Raw genomic sequence first — 19,557 nt, 5'->3', positions numbered from 1 at the left:
CATTAAGGGATACTAATGTAAGGTCAGCCAGAATAAAAACTTCACAGAATATTTACAGAATACAGAGAGAAAACAGGCATCAAGGCAACCAGAGTGTAGTTTAAATATGCCCCAATTATATCAGCACAATGCTGACACACCAACCAGAACCTAAAGACCACAAGATACAGGAGCAAAATTAGACTTCTTGGTCCATCAAGTCTGTTCTGTCATTAAATTGTGGCTGACCCATTTTCCTTCTCAGCCCCAATCTCCCCATATCCCTTAATGCCCTGACTATTCAAGAATCTATCAACCTCTGCCTTAAATATACCCAATGACCTGCTTTCACAGCCACCTGTGGCAACAAATTCCACAGAATCACTACTCTCTGACTAAAGAAAGTTCTCATCTCTGTTCTAAAAAAGGACGTCTCTCTATTTTGAGGCTGCGTCCTCTGGTTTTATACTCCCCCACCATAGGTGACATCCTCTCCACATCCACTCTATAGAGACCTTTCACCATTCAATTGGTTTTAATGAGGTCACCCCTCCCCATTCTTCTGAATTTCAGGGAGTATGGGCCCAGAGCCATCAAACACTCCTCACAGGACAGGCCCTTCAAACCTGGAATCATTTTTGTGAATGTCCTTTGAACCCTCCCCAATGTCAGCACATCCTTTCTCAGATAAGGGGCCCAAAACTGCTCACAATACTCCAAGTGAGGCCTCACCAGTGCTTTAGAAAGGGTCACCATTACATCCTTGCTTTTATATTCTAGTCCTCTCAAAATGAACACTAACATCGCATTTAAATGAATGCCAACACTGCAAAGGCAGACATAAAAAGCAGTTTGTCTTTCTACTCATTTCCCTCCTGCTTCAGGAACTTCTTCAGACCCCTCTTCTTCTTGGACATGCCTCATTCTTGATTATTCCTCAGTGGATGCTCACTTTTATATGTTAAAAATGTTGAATGATGCAAATTCAACCTTAACCAATTTAAGTGACCCAGCTAATCCACATCCGTTGCTCCTACCTCCACACTAAATGAATTTCAAATAATCTGTTTAGTCTTTAAAATTCATCGATTTATTGTGGTAACTCTATCTCTGAACAGATATGAACAATATCTGTTCATATCCTGCCCCTCGGAATGTAGCCTCCTACGCATCACTGCTTCACATGTTGGCACATCAATTCCCCTCTCCTTTAAAGCTTTGTTATACAGTTAACTTACAAAAACTTCCCAATTGCTATCACAACATTGCACGCTTGGGTTGAGTTGCTCTGAAAATCTTGGCAAATTACTTGCAAACACTTCATCACTACGTGAGGAGATATCACCAGTGTGCTCTTCATTGTGCTGCGTCCTCCAAAAGCTTGGCCTTCATATACTGATTGGTCATCAATCCAGAAACTCAGTTGAGGAAATCTCATTGCTGATGGGCTGTGTGGCGAACCTTTGCATGCTTTGGTCTGGAATATTTTTTCCCTGCATCGGCTCATAAATGGGATCGAGATCTGTGTGTTTGTTTGCCAAATCGTTCCCAGAAAACCGCGCTTCTAGAAATTCCCTTGTATGCTGCATTTTCACTTACGCCATGACTTCTAACTATTGCCCAGTCAAATTTGTGCCCCTCTCGGTCTTTGTGGGCCAATTTATGAGCGGATGTGGGCAAAATTCGTGACGATGCATGAAGTTCACCTCACAGCCAATCAATGACAAGATTTCCTCCCCACATCACAACCGAGTTTCCAAAACGACGACCAATCAGCTGACTGTTAAGTATACAAAAGCCAAGCAATCAGAGGACACACCACAATTGTAAGTGCACTGACGATATCCCATGGCATGGTGATAAAACATTTGCAAGTAAATTGCCAAGATCAGAAAGCAACCCTACCCAGCCATCAACCCGAGCTACACATCTTCCAAATTATTTCCAACAAAATTACACGCTCAGACAACCTCTTCCCCACCAGCAGCTGTTAATACGTATCTGGCCTTGTGTAGCACAATTTGACACACTACAATCTGGAAAGCACTGCATGAAGGAACTGCTTTGTTCTTTTTTGGATCTCAGACAACAAAGGAAGATCAGCCAGATCTAGAAAGGGTTAACAGTAAAATCGACGATAACAGATTAATGAAGTAAAGCTTTTTATCCAAGGTACAAATGTGAGAGGAAGAGACAGGCTTGATGCCAGAACACTCCAAGTGGCTGACTCCATGTGACTGACTCCAAGTGGCCGACTAAATGTGCAATAATTTATTATTTTTTTTATTTATTTAGAGATACAGCACATTCACAGGCCCCTCCAGCCCAACAACCCTGCACCACCCAATTACATCTATGTAACTAACTAATTTACTAATCCGTAGGCCTTTTTACTCTGGGAGGTAATCAAAACGCCCAGAGGCAACCAATGAACAAACTCCTTGCAGACAGTGGCAGGAATTGAACTTGGGTTTCTGGCATTATAATAGCATTACCGCGATGATCAGGATTCTACTGTGACAGGGTTTCGGCATTCTTCCATTTCCCAACAAGCCCTTTGGGAAGCAATCCAGGAGCTTATAAGCTAGTTATAAAATGACTGTATGTTCACAGGTTAAGGTCGCTCCAACCTGCTCCTGCCCAAGCTCTGTTCAGTTTAGAATTCAAACAAAACGTCTACATAGTTGACTGACTGCAGTCCCAGAGGCTACTGGAAGGTACAGATTCTGCTTGCTCATCCTCAGTTATCATGTTGTTTATCACTGAACAAGAAAATTCTGGAATAATCTAGCCTGACTGCTGTCTTTGAGCTCTAGAAAGCTAGCTTTTATCCAAATAGAGCACCATTATTTTGTGGCTGAAACTTACAGAATGGAAAGTTTGCAACTCAAAGGAGTTTTGGAACTCGAGAGCAGATAAATCCCAGATTAGACTTTGCCAATATTACTCTCTTTAGACAGGGAGTGGTGAATCTGTGGAACTCCACAGGTGGCTTTGGAGGCCAAGACTTTATGTACATTTAAGGCAGAGGTCGATAGATTCTTGATTGGTCAGGGCATGAAAGGATACAGGGAGAAGGCAGGAGATTGGGGCTGAGAGGAAGAGTGGATCAGCCATGATGAAATGGCAGAGGACTCAATGGGCTAAATGGCCTAATTCTGTTCTTATATCTGATGGTCTTATTATCAATTTTTAAGACTGTATAGTCATCTGTCAGTAACGAGAGATCATGGATTTGTGCCTTGGAAAGTTTCGAGGGCGCAGGCCTGGGCAGGGTTGTATGGGAGACCGGCAGTTGCCCATGCTGCAAGTCTCCCCCTCCATGCCACCGGTTTTATCCAAGGGCTGATACAGCTTGGCACTGGTGTCGTCGCAGAGCAAAGTATAGTTAAGTGCCTTGCTCAAGGACACAACATGCTGCCTTAGCTGAGGCTCGAACTAGCGACCTTCAGATCACTACATCAACGCCTTAACCACTTGGCCACATAAGATTATATAGAGACATAAACTAGATATTGGCTCTTCCCTCAATTGTTCCCTTCTACATAGGATAGATAGGGTAGCTGGATTCAAACACATGGAAAACATCACCAGGCCACATATCCTTTCAATGGTGATGAACATTGGAAAAATCACAGCACTGAGAACCGTAGATTCCGGACTATAGAGCGCACCTGATTAAAAGCCGCACGCTCTAATTTTAGAAAGAAAATCAATTTTGTACTTGTACAAGCCGCACTGGATTTTAAGCCGCAGGTGTCCCACATTGTAATATGAGATATTTACACAGAAAGATATTACATGTGAGGATTTTTTTAACTTTTATTTAAATCCGTATGGTAACATAAACAAATACATATTGCAAATGTTTTTTTTCGAACAGTGCCTGTAACACAGCTACTTTTAAATATACATACATATCGGTAACACACAAATTACGTTGCGTATACTTTTTTACTGAACAGTGCACGAACAACATTCCAATATCTCCTAACGACTGGTAAAAAAATATATACTGCAGCCTACCAGGAAAAGTTATTGATCGCCTTCTTCATCTTCCTCCTGCGCACTAAAACCATCAAAGTCCTTCAGTGTCCGAATTGAACAACCTCAGGATCTCGTCACTCACTTCAGTCTCTTCGTTGTCACTCTCACTTGAGCGCACGCGGTCCTCTTCATCACGCAGCAGTCCAGCCTTTCGAAACCCGTTGGTGATGGTGGATGTTGTGACACGGCTCCACGCATTTAGGATCCACTGGCAGACTTGAGTTAAAGATGCTCTTCGCATGCGTCCTGTTTTGGTAAAGGATTTCTCGCCGCTCGTCATCCAAGCCTCCCACTCAACGCGCAGCGCCACTTTAAATGCCCGGTTCACGCTGATGTCCAGTGGCTGCAAATACTTCGTGGTGCCCCCAGGAATCACAGCTGGAATTGAGTTTGTACTCTTGATGGCAGCTTTCACTGAACTTTCATTGTCAGCCGCTTAAAAATCACCATCGGAGGAAGCTTTAGTCTGGATGCTGTGCAGCTCAGAACACAAGTAAAATGCGTTCTCTCATGGCCACTTGTTTTCAGTGTGATGGACGAGTCACCTTTTTTATTAACAGTCCGAGTGAGAGGCAGGTCAAACGTCAAAGGTACTTCATCCATATTTACGATATCATCTGGCCCGATGGAATTCTCCGCTATCTTTGTTTGAGTGAATGTGCGGAAGTTAGCAAGTTGTTCCTCGTGGTCGGGAGGGAGCTGCTGACACAGAGTCGTGCGTACCCTGACGGACAGGCCTTTTCGTCTCATAAATCTAAAACACCACTTGGCCCACCTCTAAAATCTTCGATTTTCATTTTGGTGGCGATTGCTTTAGCCTTCAGTCTGATCTGCACGGTGGAAACACCGCGGCCGCCTGCTCTCTGTGTGTTAACCCAGTCTACAAGAAAGTTTTCAAGTTCGGGCCATCTGCTATGATTACCTCTGAAAGCTTTTGTCGTCTTTTTGCATTGACTCAGTTCTTCACGCTGGCGTCTCCACCGTCTCACCATCGATTCATTTATGCCAAGATTATGTGCAGCAGCTCGATTTCCTTCTTCAACCGCCAGATTGATCGCCTTTAACTTAAAAGCTGCATCATATGCTTTTCTTCGAGTGTTTTCCATGTTGATGAGGGTGAGTACAAATGACTGATTTACAATAATTTAATTGTGAAAGTGTGCTTGATTTATCGTACAATTTCATTGGACCTCAGTGAACTACTCATCAATTTTGTTGGTCTACTGTTACGAGGCAAAATGTTTTTGGCTGCATGAAAAAAAACATGCATTAGCCGCACAGTAGTATAGGCCGCAGTGTTCAAAGCGTGAGAAAAAAGTAGCAGCTTATAGTCCGGAATTTACGGTACACTGTGATACAGGAAACACATTAGGAAAACAATTTGTAAAGTGCAGACAAGAACTGCTATCTCCTGAGATGTGCCTTTTCTAGTGGTCCCGTCAATATTTCAGATTTTCTTTTAGTCCTCATGCACCAAACCTTCCCCCAACTGGTTTCCTTCAGAGCCAGCAGACAGCCCAATAGTTTTGCCCGTTGTGAAACTAGAAGCAGCACGAAAAGGAGTGAGGAGAACCTGCTAGAGTTCAGCAGGACATCTGCAAATCTGACATAGAAAAATAAAGAATAGATGCAGGAATACGCCATTCGGCCCTTCGAACCTGCACCGCCATTCAGTATGATCATGGCTGATCATCCAACTCAGAACCCTGTACTTGCTTTTTCTCCATACCCCCGATCCCTTTAGCCACAAGGGCCATATCTAACTTCCTCTTAAATATAGCCAATGAACTGGCCTCAACTGTTCCCTGTGGCAGCGAATTCCACAGATTCACCACTCTCTGTGTGAAGAAGTTTTTCCTCATCTCGGTCCTAAAAGGCTTCCCCTTTATCCTTAAACTGTGACCCCTCGTTCTGGACTTACCCAACATCCGGAACAATCCTCCTGCATCTAGCCTGTCCAATCCCTTTAGAATTTTATACGTTTCAATAAGATCCCCCCCTCAATCTTCTAAATTCCAGTGAGTATAAGCCTAGACGATCCAGTCTTTCTTCATATGGAAGTCCTGCTATCCCAGGATAATTTAGTAATAGCACAGTTTTCTTCTGAAATGGTTAAGCAAGGATCATCATTTTCAACTTAGCCTATTCAAAGTTCTATTTGTTTCAGAAGTCATCATCTCGGTTGATATAATTTACAGTTTAAAAATTATTTTTATAGCAATTATGTGTTTTAAGTAATAAAGTTGTTCATTAAATGTTCAGCTGTATCATCCAATCCCTTGCGTATCACTTTCCAGTCAAAAGACATTCAAGCAATTTGTAAGAGGGAAAATAAATCACCTTTGTCTTATTTATTGTTAGAAACCTCTCATTTAGTTCTAAAATATTGACTACTCTGTGTATTTATCAATCTGGTGAACCTTCTTTGTACTCCTTCTATGGCAAGAATGTCTTTCCTCAGATTAGGGGACCAAAACTGCACACAATACTCCAGGTGTGGTCTCACCAAGGCCTTGTACAACTGCAGTAGAACCTCCCTGCTCCTGTACTCGAATCCTTTTGCTATGAATGCCAACATACCATTTGCCTTTTTCACCGCCTGCTGTACCTGCATGCCCACCTTCAATGACTGGTGTACAATGACACCCAGGTCTCATTGCACCTCCCCTTTTCCTAATCGGCCACCGTTCAGATAATAATCTGTTTTCCTGTTCTTGCCACCAAAGTGGATAACCTCACATTTATCCACATTAAATTGCATCTGCCACGAATTTGCCCACTCACCTAACCTATCCAAGTCACCCTGCATCCTCTTAGCATCCTCCTCACAGCTAACACTGTCACCCAGCTTCTTGTCATCCACAAACTTGGAGATGCTGCATTTAATTCCCTCATCTAAATCATTAATATATAGTAAACAACAGGGGTCCCAGCACTGAGTCTTGCGGTACCCCATTAGTCACTGCCTGCCATGCTGAAAAGGTCCTGTTTACTCCCACTCTTTGCTTCCTGTCTGCAAACCAATTCTCTATCCACATCAATACCATACCCCCAATACCATGTGCTTTAAGTTTGCACACTAATCTCCTGTGTGGGACCTTGTCAAAAGCCTTTTGAAAATCTAAATATACCACATCCACTGGCTCTCTACTAGTTACATCTTCAAAAAATTCTATAAGATTCGTCAGACATGATTTTCCTTTCACAAATCCATGCTGACTTTGTCCGATGATTTCACCTCTTCCCAAATGTGCTGTTATCACATCTTTGATAACCGACTCTAGCATTTTCCCCACCACCAATGTCAGACTCACCGTTCTATAATTCCCCAGTTTCTCTCTCCCTCCTTTTTTAAAAAGTGGGGTTACATTAGCTACCCTCCAATCCTCAGGAACTAATCCATTATCTAAAGAGTTTTGAAAAATTATCACAATTTCTTGGGCTACTTCCTTAAGCACTCTGGGATGCAGACCATCTGATCCTGGGGATTTATCTGCCTTTAATCCCTTCAATTTACCTAACACCACTTCCCTGCTAACATGTATTTCCCTCAGTTCCTCCATCTCACTAGACCCTCAGTCCCCTACTATTTCCAGAAGATTATTTATGTCCTCCTTAGTGAAGACAGAGCCAAAGTAGTTATTCAATTGGTCTGCCATGTCCTTGCTCCCCATGATCAATTCACCTGTTTCTGACTGTAAGGGACCTACACCTGTCTTAACCAATCTTTTTCTTTTCACATATCTATAAAAGCTTTTGCAGTCAGTTTTTTGACCTTGGAAGTCCTTCACCCAATTTCACTTCCCACTCCCCCCCTCCTTCAAATACTGGGGTTTGTTGGTCATCAGATGCTTGATGAAACACATCAAGTATTCATGTTAGGATATCTTGGATTTCAATGAATACAGCATAATAACAGGCCCGTCAGCCCATCTTGTTCATGCAAAATCCATCTAAACTGCCTACTCCCTTCGACCTGCACCAGGGCCATAGTCTTCTACACCATGTGTGGACAGTACCTACCCAAACGTTGAAATCAAGTTTGCATGCACCACTTGAGTTGGCAGCTCATTCCAAGAACCTCTGGTTGTGGGAAAAAGTCTGAATGCCTTTACCATCTCTATACTGTTCATAATTTTGATTACCGCATGGGAGAAATTCCCATAAAGGTAGAGTTAACCATTCAAAATGGTAAATAGTACAACCAAACTGTACCCTTATCTGATCAGGCTGATTACTGACCAACCAGATAGCACAGCCATGGAATTTCACTTTATGTAAACCTAATGCATATTAGATCACAAGACTTGTACAGGGTTTTCTTCCTATTTTGAAATCATTAGCAAAGAATACAGCTGTTGTTATCAACCACTCACTGTAACTTTCCATTCAAAACTGGTCTTCAAACACAACACTCTACAAGGGCACTCACCTGAGGTCATATTTACTATGCAACACACATTGCCAATCAAATTTTCATCCATTCTATCACACAGGAGTGAAGGTTATATGGTCAGTTTTGGAAAGGTAACTTTGAGGAGCCTACTGCTTGGAAACAGAGGAACCTGCAGCTTGCGACCCCAATGACAAGGAATTCACTGACAGTGAAGAATGACTGTGTGAAACTACTTTAGCACTCAGGCTTTTTTTAAACATTATATCTGCCCGTGTTTTCATTAGGAGGAAGATCAAGTGTGTTAGGTCTAAGGCAGGAAAATTCTACAGTCACTTTGGAGTGGGTGCCACTTACTTAAGAGAAGTATTTATTTCACTTAAGACAACCTACAGTATAAATTCCATTACAACACACACAAAAAGCTGGAGGAATTCCGGTTAGGCAGCATTTATAGAAAAGAGTAAGCAGTCAACATTTCAAGTCGAGATCCTTTACTTCGACGAGGAACGTGAAATAGGGAGGGTAGCAGGAATCAGAATAACAAGTTAAAGAAAATCAAACACTGCTAGTGTCTTTTTCCCAGGGTAGCAATGGCCAGTAGCAGAGGACGCACATATAAGGTGAGCCGAGGATTGTTTAGTGGAGCTGTTTAGATAGATAGATGATACGTCATTGATCCCAAACAAAATTAAAGTGTCACAGTAGCATTACAAGTACACCAAAATACAAGTAGAAAAGAAGAAAGAATAAAAATATGTTCCCTCAAACAGTCTAACAGGAGGGGGTCATCACTTCCCTGGCTATAGGTTGACTCACTATAGAGCCCATGACTTCATATAGCACTCCTTGGAACAGCACAGTTGTCTTAGTCTGTTACTAAAAGTGCTCCTCTGTTCAGCCAAGGCGGCATGCAGAGGGTGAGAAACAGTGACCAGAATTGCCAGGATTTTCCGTAGGGCCTTTTGTTCTAGCACAGCCTCCAGTGTGTCTAGTATGACTCCTGTAACAGAGCCAGTCTTTCTAATCAGTTTACTGAGACTGCTGGCATCACCCATGTTCATGCCATTGCCCCAGTACACCACCACATAGAAGACTGTAAACTGGCAGCAACAGTCTGGTAGAACATGTGAAGGAGAGGCCTGCAAACTCCAAAGGACCCCAGTCTCCCCAAGAAGTAGAAGAGACTCTGGCCCTTCTTGTACACAGCCTCGGTGTTGATGCCCCATTCTGCCATCCAGGTGCACCCCCAGAGGTAGAAGTAGGTTTTAAGTTTACACAGAGAGTGGTGAGTGGCTGCAATGTACCGCCGGGGGTGATGGCACAGACTGATTAAAAAAAAGAATTTAAGACTCTTAGATAGTCACAGGGGCATATGAAAAATGGAGGGTTATGGGCTGAGTAGGTGGCAAGGATTAAATTGATTGTTGAGTAGGATTACATTGCCAGGTACAGCACCTGTATTGTGCAGCATATTCTATTTTCAGCCCATTAGTGTCTTTCTTGCCCTTACATGGTCCAATACAATTTTAACCTAACTTACTCCATTTCCTTTTTCTCAGCTTCCTCTTGGGTTAGGTCTTCTTCAACACTATAATCCAGGATGGAGCCCACACCAAATGAACGATTGCGGCGAATCAAGGGTTTGATGTCTTCTTGGTCCTCTCCTGCTACAAATTGTCCATAGAAGGTCATCTTCATGAGCTGCCTGAAGAGCCATTTTCCCAGCACAATTCTACTGAGATTGATAAGCTGTAAAATTAAACCAGTACATCATGAGCAACTCACAGTTCACATCCCAAACAAATATCTCCAAGATGACCATACTTTATACTTCAGTGAAGGCAACATCAGTTTACAGCAGGGATTTAAAAACCTTAACTTCAACAAAGTTCTAAGTAAAATTTATTATCAGAGTACATACATGTCACCACATACAACCCTGAAATTCTTTTTCCTGCGGGCATATTCAGCAAATCTATAGAATGGTAACTGTAAACAGAATCAGTGAAAGAGCAGAAGCATAGAAAATAAGCTGTTGAAAAGCAACGACAAATAAATAACAAGCCATGAAATAACAAGTCAGAGTCCTTAAAGAGAGATCACTGGTTGTGGGTACATCTCAATAGAGGAGTAGAGGAGCACGAATGGAACCAATCTCTCCAGCTATCCCTTGATGGGATGGTGGGTGCTGATTCATCTCTAACAAAGAAGGTGTGAGGCATTCATTCCCTCTGCTAGACTGCAGGTCACCCTTGGGTAAAGTGTAGCACCTGCTTAGCTCCCATCTGCAGCCCCCCCCCCCCACCCCAGTCCCAGATCAGGGGCATGTGAAGCCATGGGAGCAGGTGGTGGATGGTCGTATGAGCAGCTGGTGCAGACCACAAGTCCTGGTTAAGCGACCAATGACACCAGAATGGCAATCTGTGAAGAGTATTGATAATGGCTGGGGACTCCCGTCTTGTAAAGACACTGCCCAGAAGGCAATGGCAGACCACTTCTGTGGAAAACTTTGCCAAGAACGATCACGGTCATGGAAAGACCACGATCACCCACGTCATATGACACAGCAGATACGAGTGATCCCCAGACCTCACAACCAATATTCAGCCTGAGTGCACACCCCTCCAAAGAAGTCTTTGGTTTAAATCCATTTTGGGATGTTAGTGTAAAGTTGGATTTATCCTTAAATGCACTCATGAAGGTGTTGGTAGTGAGCCAGTGGATCTAAACCAATGGTAAGTGTACTAGTGCAGCTAACCCCCCCCCCCCACCCAAGTAATCACCAAAAACACTGCCAGTAGAGCCTCATTTACTACTGAACTATTACTCCAGCATAAGCATTACCCCAACCGGAATCACAGCTCCAGCCAATGGAATCCCAGATCACCCCGCCCCACCTTCGTGTGTTCTGGTCTACTTGGACCACAAAATCATTGAACTGACTTTGGAAGCACACGTGAATGACAGTAACGTAACGATTTCATACGGCAAAACACTCAACTTCACCCCACCCCCCCAACAGAATATCTTCAACTAATTCTTAATGAGTAGGTGCTGCCAGATGCCACAACTTTCCGTCCCACACAAACTCAGATTTCGTAAACTGGGGTACATCAACTCCTTGACAGCTGGAACCCACCCAGAGGAACAGTATGCCCCAGGAAGGGCAAATACTGAGAAGAAGCCAACTCCAGTTGCTATTTCCTCTCTGGGCACGATGGCAGGGAATGTGGTCTGCGAGAGACGGCACCAGAGTAGTTAGACAGCAGACACTTCTCCGAATTGAACAGCGTTTCCTTCAACGCTGTAAAAAAAAACACCAAAGAAAGGTGCGCGTCACAACGCAACAAAATCTGCCGGAGGTACTCATCGAAAACTATTGCTGCTCAGCCCACTGAGTTCCTCCAGTAAATACTCCCGATTCCAGCATCTGCAGATTCCTGTATCATTATTTGCAACGCAATTGCACCCAATACAATTTCACGTGTAGTTTTAAATGTTAACAATCACGTTGAATCCCGTGCCCTACCTCCTTCTGCCTGTTCACCAATATGTCGTAAGAGCAGAGACGAAACACCACAAGGCTCCGCACCACCTCGGCACTGGTCTTGTTGCGATAGGCTTCCTGGTAGTTACTGAAGTCCGGGATATCAGGCGAGTCCTGGGCTGGAGCCGGATGCACCCGCGGGATGTCTCGCAAAGGATGGTGACCGTGTGCTCGCTCAGGATCCTCTTTCTGCTTAGGTGAGGCGGCGGTGGAGCGGAACCGGGCAAGGCAGCTGCCGACTGGAGCTCGGCCGGGCAGCAGCAGCAAAGAGAGGGGCGAGCGGAAGGCGCAGCTCGCCATCTGCCCAGGAGCAAGCAAACACTGGCTGCGAATCACCGGATCCTGGCACCTAGAGCCGCACGCATCTCATTGTATCCATTTTCTGCCGCTGCGACCAATCAGATGCGAAGGCGCGGCTCTTCCATTCACAAAAGCGGGGAAGTCTACTCATTGCTGGAGAAAGATGAAGGGCTTCCGTTTGCCGGCGCAGCCAATAACGTTTGATATTATATAAGGTCTCCAATGACCTTTCTCTTTAAATCCGGGACTTCTAAAGTTACTTACGTACAGCACGGAGACAGGCCGTTCGGCCCGTCGTGTCCGTGTTGTAATCATCTTCCACCACTGGATAGGTTGGGTGAGGAAGACCCTCAATAATAGTGCACCCACAGTAGTGGGCCACATGAGTGGCAACAGACCTATTGGCTTCAAGGAATGTAAACGAATCCCATCTAATATATTGACCATGAATGTAAGGGCGTTTTAATTCGTTTAAAATGTGTATTCTTGTAAATGAGTTTTATTATGAATAAAGTTTATTTTGATTTTTTTTTAAAGTGACATTTTCCAGCACTTGGCTTCAATTGTGTTCCATCAGCATCTTCCTCACCCCCACTCATCCAGTTTTGAGTTCTAGATTTCAATCACACTCTAGATGGAAAAGATCTCAATCTCCTAGTTTTACCTTAAAATCTGTGTTCTTTGGTAAGGAGAATAGTTTATCAATAGCTACTATAACTCCATCAGGTCACCCTTAGCTTTCTCTGTACCAAAAAAAGCCCAGCCCTGCCGTGTGGCTGAAACACTCCACACTGGGTAACAAGTCATTGTTGTAATTTTCTTTTCCTCCTTATTTATGTTAGAACATAGACCATGAGACATAGAATCAGAATAAGGCTATTCGGCCCATTGAGTGCTCCACCATTTCATGATGTCTGATCCAATTCCCTCTCAACCTCATTCTCCTGCTTTATCCCAATTACCTTTCTCACCCTGATTAATCAAGAATCCATCAACCTCTGCCTTAAATGAACCCAATTACCTGGCCTCTGCAGCCACCGGTAGCAATGAATTCCACAGATTCAGCACTCCCTGGCTAAAGAAGTTCTTCCTCATCTCTGTTCTAAATGGACATCCCTCTATCTTGAGTCCATTAGTTCTCCCATTAATATCTAAGAGGAAATATCCTCTTCACATCCATTCTATCGAGGCCTTTCAACATTTGATAGATTCCAATGAGATTTCCCCCCCCCACCCCCCCCCATTCTTCAAGATTTCAGTGACTGCAGGCCCGGAGCCTTCAATCATTGCTAAGATGTTAACCTTCTCATTCCTGGAATTATTTGTGTATGCCCTAATAAGTTGAAGGCAAGTACCCTATAAGCTTTCTTAATGACCTTATAAACCTACAGTATATTGCTGTCTTCAGGAATTTTCAGATTTATATTCAAAGTTCCCTCTATTCGAATTGAATTGAATTGAATTGACTTTATTACTTACATTCTTCATATACATGAGGTGTAAAGATCTTTGCCTTACTTCTCTGTCTAAATGTGCAATTATAGTAATTCATAATAAATATTTTGTACAACACAATAGCCAATATAATGTAGAAATACAGTTGTGTCAGCATGAATTAAGCAGTTTGATGGCCTGGTGGAAGAAGTTGTCTTGGAACCTGTTGGTACTTTTTTCCATAAGGTAGCAGCTGGAACAATTTGTGGTTGGGGTGGCTCAGGTCTCCAATGACCCTTCGGGCCCTCTTTACACACCTGTCTTTGTAAACGTCCTGAGTAATGGGATGTTCACATATACAGATGCGCTGGGCTATCTGCACCTCTCTATGCAGAGTCCTATGATTAAGGGAAGTACAGTTTCCATACCACGCAGTGATGCAGCCAGTCAGGATGCCTTTAGAAAGTTCTTAGAATCTGGGGGCCCATACCGAACTTCTTTAACTGTCTGAGGTGAAAGAGGCGCTGTGTGCCCTTTTCACCTCACAGCTGGTATGTACAGAGCTCGTGAGGACCTCGGTGATGTTTTTGCAGAGAAAATTAAAGCTGTTCACCCTCTCAACCCCAGATCCATCAATGTCAATGGGGGTTAGCCTATTCCTCTGTACTTTCTGGAGTCCTACCATTAATTGCGCATATTTCAATCTTGTTTGGTCTTCCCAAAGTACAGCCTATTTTTCAGTATTAAATTCCATCTGCCATTTCTTTGCTTTCTTGACCAACTGTAACTTAAGTGTATCATCCCTGATTATCTACAACACCGACCATCTCCTTGTCATCTGCATTCTTACTCATCGATCTTGCATTCACACCCGGATGACTCCAGTATACAGTATTCAAAACAGCAGATTCCCAATAATAACCCTTTTTTAAATCACAGTTCACAGGGTAATTATCATGAGATAAGCCTTTGACCATCAACCTCTACTGCAAGCAAGTTTCTCATTGTGCACATAACAATAAACTTGTCTGCTTAACCTGCCACACTGCACCTTACCTCCAATAACCTGACAGTTAGAGTGAAGCTAATCTATAGAAGAACAAAAAATCGTCCAGCCTTCATCACCTTCACTCTCGAATCAGTTTCTCTATAGTCTCAGTTAAACCAGATTTCAATATGTCTACATGCTTTCTGAATGCGCGCACTTAGTCTGACCACTAAGTCACTGTGGACTCCTTCACTGAAGCCAACAAATGGATAAGCCTTATACTAAACATTATAATATTCCAACATAATGTAACCTAAGTACTAATTTCATGTTTTATTAACAGTATTAAAATCTGGGTTGTCAAACGATTAAAGATAAATTGCGAAAACTCACACAGCTCTAAAAAAAATTGAGTTAATTGATGCCTTGATTGCATTTAAATGATATAAGGGCAAGAGTGTGTAAGGGGGAGGTACTTTGTCTTTGACAGGGAGGGAGAGAGAGAAAACAGCGAGACGGGAAAGAGGGAGAGTAGTGAGGGAAGTGGGGAGGGAGTGAGGGCTTTGGAGACCAAATCAAGTTGAGAACCTAAGCTGGGTCTCCTCATCCTTCACTCCCCTGTCTCCAATCCTTCTTCCACTTACTGCACTCTATTTAAATGTTCTAGAAAAGTTCTTATTAAAATGATAAATAGAGGGTACAATCATTAAACTCCAAATTAGTGGTAAAGCTAAAGTAAAAACGATTACATGGAAGTATAGCAATGTTGCCGGTGTCGGGTATGCGTTACAGAGTGATTCTGGCCCAGATGTAGATTGCACCAAGGAGAAAAGGCTTCAGTGGAACTGAAGCCTTGATTGTTTCCACTCTGGCAGGACCTGCCAATATCACTCAGGTCTGATCGCTGAGTAAGTCCTTCCACTTTCATGCTACCTCCTTCCATAAGATATAGGAACAGAACTTGATCAAATGTATCTCTTCCACCATTGATCCATTTCCTTCTCCCAGTATCCTTTCCAAATACCCAATGACTTGGCCTCCACACACACCTATGGCAATGAATTCCACAGATTCACCACTCTCTGGCTGAAGATATTCCTCATCATCTCCATTCCAAATGGACGTCCCTCTATTCTCTGGCTGTGTCTTCTGGTCTGATTGTACAACCCAGAATGTACTGGGTGACCAAGACCAGCTTATGGAAGTGAAGTCTTGTTGGAAACAGACTGCCACCCATTCAAACCTGCAACTTATACTCACCATATAAATGGAGTTCAGCAGAAAAGAAATGGCAGGCAAGGAACTGGACATGCAGGTGACCAATGAAAAAAACAGTTTCACATTTACATTTATTTTGAAGAATTGAACTACTTCTCATGTAAACAAAGAAATCCCGTGGGAAAGCTTGACCACTAATCAAGTTCTATTGTCATCATATGATCCATCCAATTACAATTGTGTTGCTAATTGATCATTGTAATTTATGTCTATCAAATGTTTTAACCTTATAAAAGCAGGGAAGCTGAATGATGGGCCAAATGGTCTAATTCTCTTCTGTCTCGTGGTAGCACAATGGTTACCATAATGCTGTTACAGTGCTCACAACCTGGGTTCAATTCTTCGCCACTGTCTGTAAGGAGTTTGTACATTCTCCTCATTCCAAAGATGTCAGGTTGGTAGGTGATGGGTCACATGGCTGTAATTGGGTGGCGTAAGCTCGTTGGACTGGAAAAATCACTGACTAAGTAAATACGGCAGAGTCCCGAACTACACGTGCAGAGTTCTGGAGGAACACAGCAGGTCAGGCAGCTCTGTGGAGGGGAGTAAACACTTCAGGCCAAGTCCCTTCGTCGGAACACCTGAGCCAGTTACTTGACTCAGTCAAATCACAACAAAGTGAACAAAAAAGAAAAAGAGGTTGTAAGTGGCAGCAAACAAAGATCCATTAAATGTGAATCCCACATGGCATAAGCAATTTGGTTCTTAAACAAACTAACAGGAATGAAGCCTATGTGCATTTTGAGGCCAGTTGATAAAATTAACAGGGGCTCCCAGCCTAGGGTCTATGGACCCCTTGCTTAATGGTATTGGCCCTTAGCATAAAATAGGTTGGGAACCCTGCATTAAAAGGACAACATCAAAATGGATAACATATTGGAGAGACAGAAAACAAAGCAATATTGTTCAGACCAGAGTGAAGTGTTTTGGATATTTTTGAGGTAAACGATCTACTCTCGAGCATAAAGTGCATCATGTCAGAGTTTGCCGATCATACAAAATGTGAAAATGCAATCAAAAGTAAAAATTTAAAAAGTAAACAAATGTTGGTGGATCAGGCAGACAAATTGTAGCTCACGGTGAATGCACTATTGTAAGAAAATCAAGGAATTAGAAACTGGTAAAGTTTCAAAGGCATGTAGGTACAAGTTTTGAAGTGGTTCATATTTTAGTATTCTATTAATAATGCAAAATGGAGCTTAGGTTTTATAAATTGTAGCATAGAGTTGGCTAAGATTGTTTTATCGAGGGAGGTAGTGGGGCTAAGCTCCCAAACGGCGTGTGCGTCAAATAGCCTCTGACAACCAAGACCAGTTCCTGGCCTTCACATGTGGCTTAACTACGAAGCCCAGTGGAATTGTCGCTACTAACAGAAGAAGGGGCAAAGGCGGGTTACCAGCATCTTAAAAGCAGTTGCTTTGGGCAGATGGGGCTCGTCAGCCATGGTCAGCAGTTCATCTAAGAGAAAGAAAACTCTGATCTCAAATCACCGTGGCCTTGCGGCTATACCCACTCCTGCAGAAGGCTTTGGGAGTAAACCCCGGGGGAAAAATCCGGAGCGGAGTCCCTAAGGCAGTGCTGCGTTGAGTTCAATGCTGACTGGCAACTTCTGCAATGCTGCTGGTGCCAAGATGTTTCAGTCCCTACCATTCCTTTGGGCTCATCTGATGGGTGGAGAAGGGCAGCTTGCTCTCCATATTGTGCTGCCCAGGCTTGTGTTCTGGCTTTCATATCATGTAGACAGCTGGATTGCAACATCCATGGTCGACCTGGACCAACATAGTGCAAAGTTAAGGAAGTCATACTAAATATTTATAAATAATGTGTATTGTCTCGATTTTTAAACAACATAGTTTACTGAGGTCATGAAAGCTTTGGAGAGCATGCAGAGATCTATTACAATGTTACCAAGGATCATTGGCTGCAATTCAATACATAAATTTGAAAATCTGGGAATACAGCAGAGTATCTTTTGGGGTTATTTAATAGAGGTGTTAAAAATTAAGTGGATATTTTACAGAGTAGGAAAGGAGGACCAGTAATCAGAGACAGATTAAAAATAATTAGCAAAAATGATGCCAATTTAAGAAATAGGACTGAACAAATTGTTGGGAGATACAGTCATGTGACATGGACCTGCTATGCCAAATGGCCTATTAAATGGCTTTAAATTTTATGATCATCAAGGCTACAATAGACCCAGAGGTGACAGAGAGAAAACTCCAGCGGTGGAGTCTTTGGAAAACCAAATATGCATTCCCCATTTCCCTTACCACTTCCCGATGTCACATTTCAAATTGATCATGAGCTTTGCGCAGAATGTTGTTTCCTGAAAATAATCAATTTAGTTTTGCATATGAATGAAACCAACTGCTTCTACTATCTCCCAAGGGTGTTTGTTGCATAGACCAGATGAAGAAGTACCATGGGAATTCATTAATCCTAAATGCCAATAACATATCATTTGCAATTGAAATACATTTGTATAAATATTCACAGGTCCAAATTAAAATTGCGAATTCCAGAAAGGAATCACCAGTAAGAAATGAAAGCTGAAAGACATGGAACCATTGAAGAGGAGCGTCACACAGAGGGGGACAAAAAACGTGGGGACATTAGAGAACCTTAAAGGACACATCAATCCTTCAGCAAAATTTGGAACAATGATGAGAAAAGCATTCAGAAACTGGAATGTCCAAGAGACCATAACGTATAATATTCAATCGCAAATTTCTACAGATGTACCATTGTACCGTGGAGAGCATTCTGATAGCTGCACCACTGTGTAGAATGGTGGGAGTGGGCAGACACTGCACAGGATCAAAATAAGCTGGAGAAAGTTGTAAAATTAGTCAGTTCCATTAATGACACTACTGTCCAAAGTATCCTGGACGTCTTCAAGGAACAATGCCTCAAAAAGGCAGCGTCCATCCTTAAAGAGCCCCAAACCCAGGACATGCCCTGTTCTCATTGCTACCATCAGGGAGGAGGTACAGGAGCCTGAAGGCACACACTCAGCAATTCAGGAACAGCTTCTTTCCTTCTGCCATCCAATTTCTGAATGGACATTGAAGCCATGAACATTACCTCACTACTTTTTTATTTCTGTTTTGCACTACTTATTTTATATTTATATATAAAATTGTACTCAGTATGTATTGCATCCTCAGTATGTATTGCAATGTACTGCTGCTGCAAAGACAACAAATTTCATGACATATGCTGGCGATATTAACCCTGATTCTGATGAGGAAGTAGTACCAATGCAATACACACAAAATGCCGGAGGAACTCAGCAGGTCCGGCAGCATCTATGAAGATGAATAAACAGTCAGGCTGATTACCTTCATCAGGACTGGAAAGGAAGGGGGGAGAAGGCAGACTAAGAAAATGGGGGGAGGGGAAGGAGCACAGGCTGGCAAGTGATAGGAGGAATATGGATGGGTTGAAGAGGAGAGATGAAGTAAGAAGGTGAGAAATTATAGGTGGAAGATGTAAAGGACTGAAGAGGAAATATGATAGGAGAGGACAGTGGACCATGGGAGAAAGGGAAGGAGGAGGGACACCAGAGGGATGTGATAGTCAAGT

At 42.9% G+C, this 19,557-nt stretch overlaps 1 protein-coding gene across 1 annotated transcript in view; it reads right to left on the bottom strand.

Annotated features, from left to right (window-relative positions):
• LOC132404066 (proline dehydrogenase 1, mitochondrial-like) overlaps positions 1 to 12,639 on the bottom strand; it is a 50,629-nt gene extending 37,990 nt beyond the window's left edge. The window contains exons 1-2 of the mRNA XM_059988062.1: positions 11,952 to 12,639; positions 9,963 to 10,171 (exon numbers count right to left, since the gene is read on the bottom strand). Of these exons, the coding sequence (XP_059844045.1) occupies positions 9,963 to 10,171; positions 11,952 to 12,269 (527 nt within the window). The 5' untranslated portion in view covers positions 12,270 to 12,639. The remainder of the gene's footprint in view (positions 1 to 9,962; positions 10,172 to 11,951) is intronic.
• Positions 12,640 to 19,557: the final 6,918 nt, after the last annotated feature.

This window comes from Hypanus sabinus, chromosome 13 (genome assembly GCF_030144855.1).
Source record: "Hypanus sabinus isolate sHypSab1 chromosome 13, sHypSab1.hap1, whole genome shotgun sequence".
NCBI classification, from domain to species: Eukaryota; Metazoa; Chordata; class Chondrichthyes; order Myliobatiformes; family Dasyatidae; genus Hypanus; species Hypanus sabinus.
Note: the sequence above shows the minus strand (reverse complement) of the source record. Positions and strands in the feature narration are given on the sequence as shown.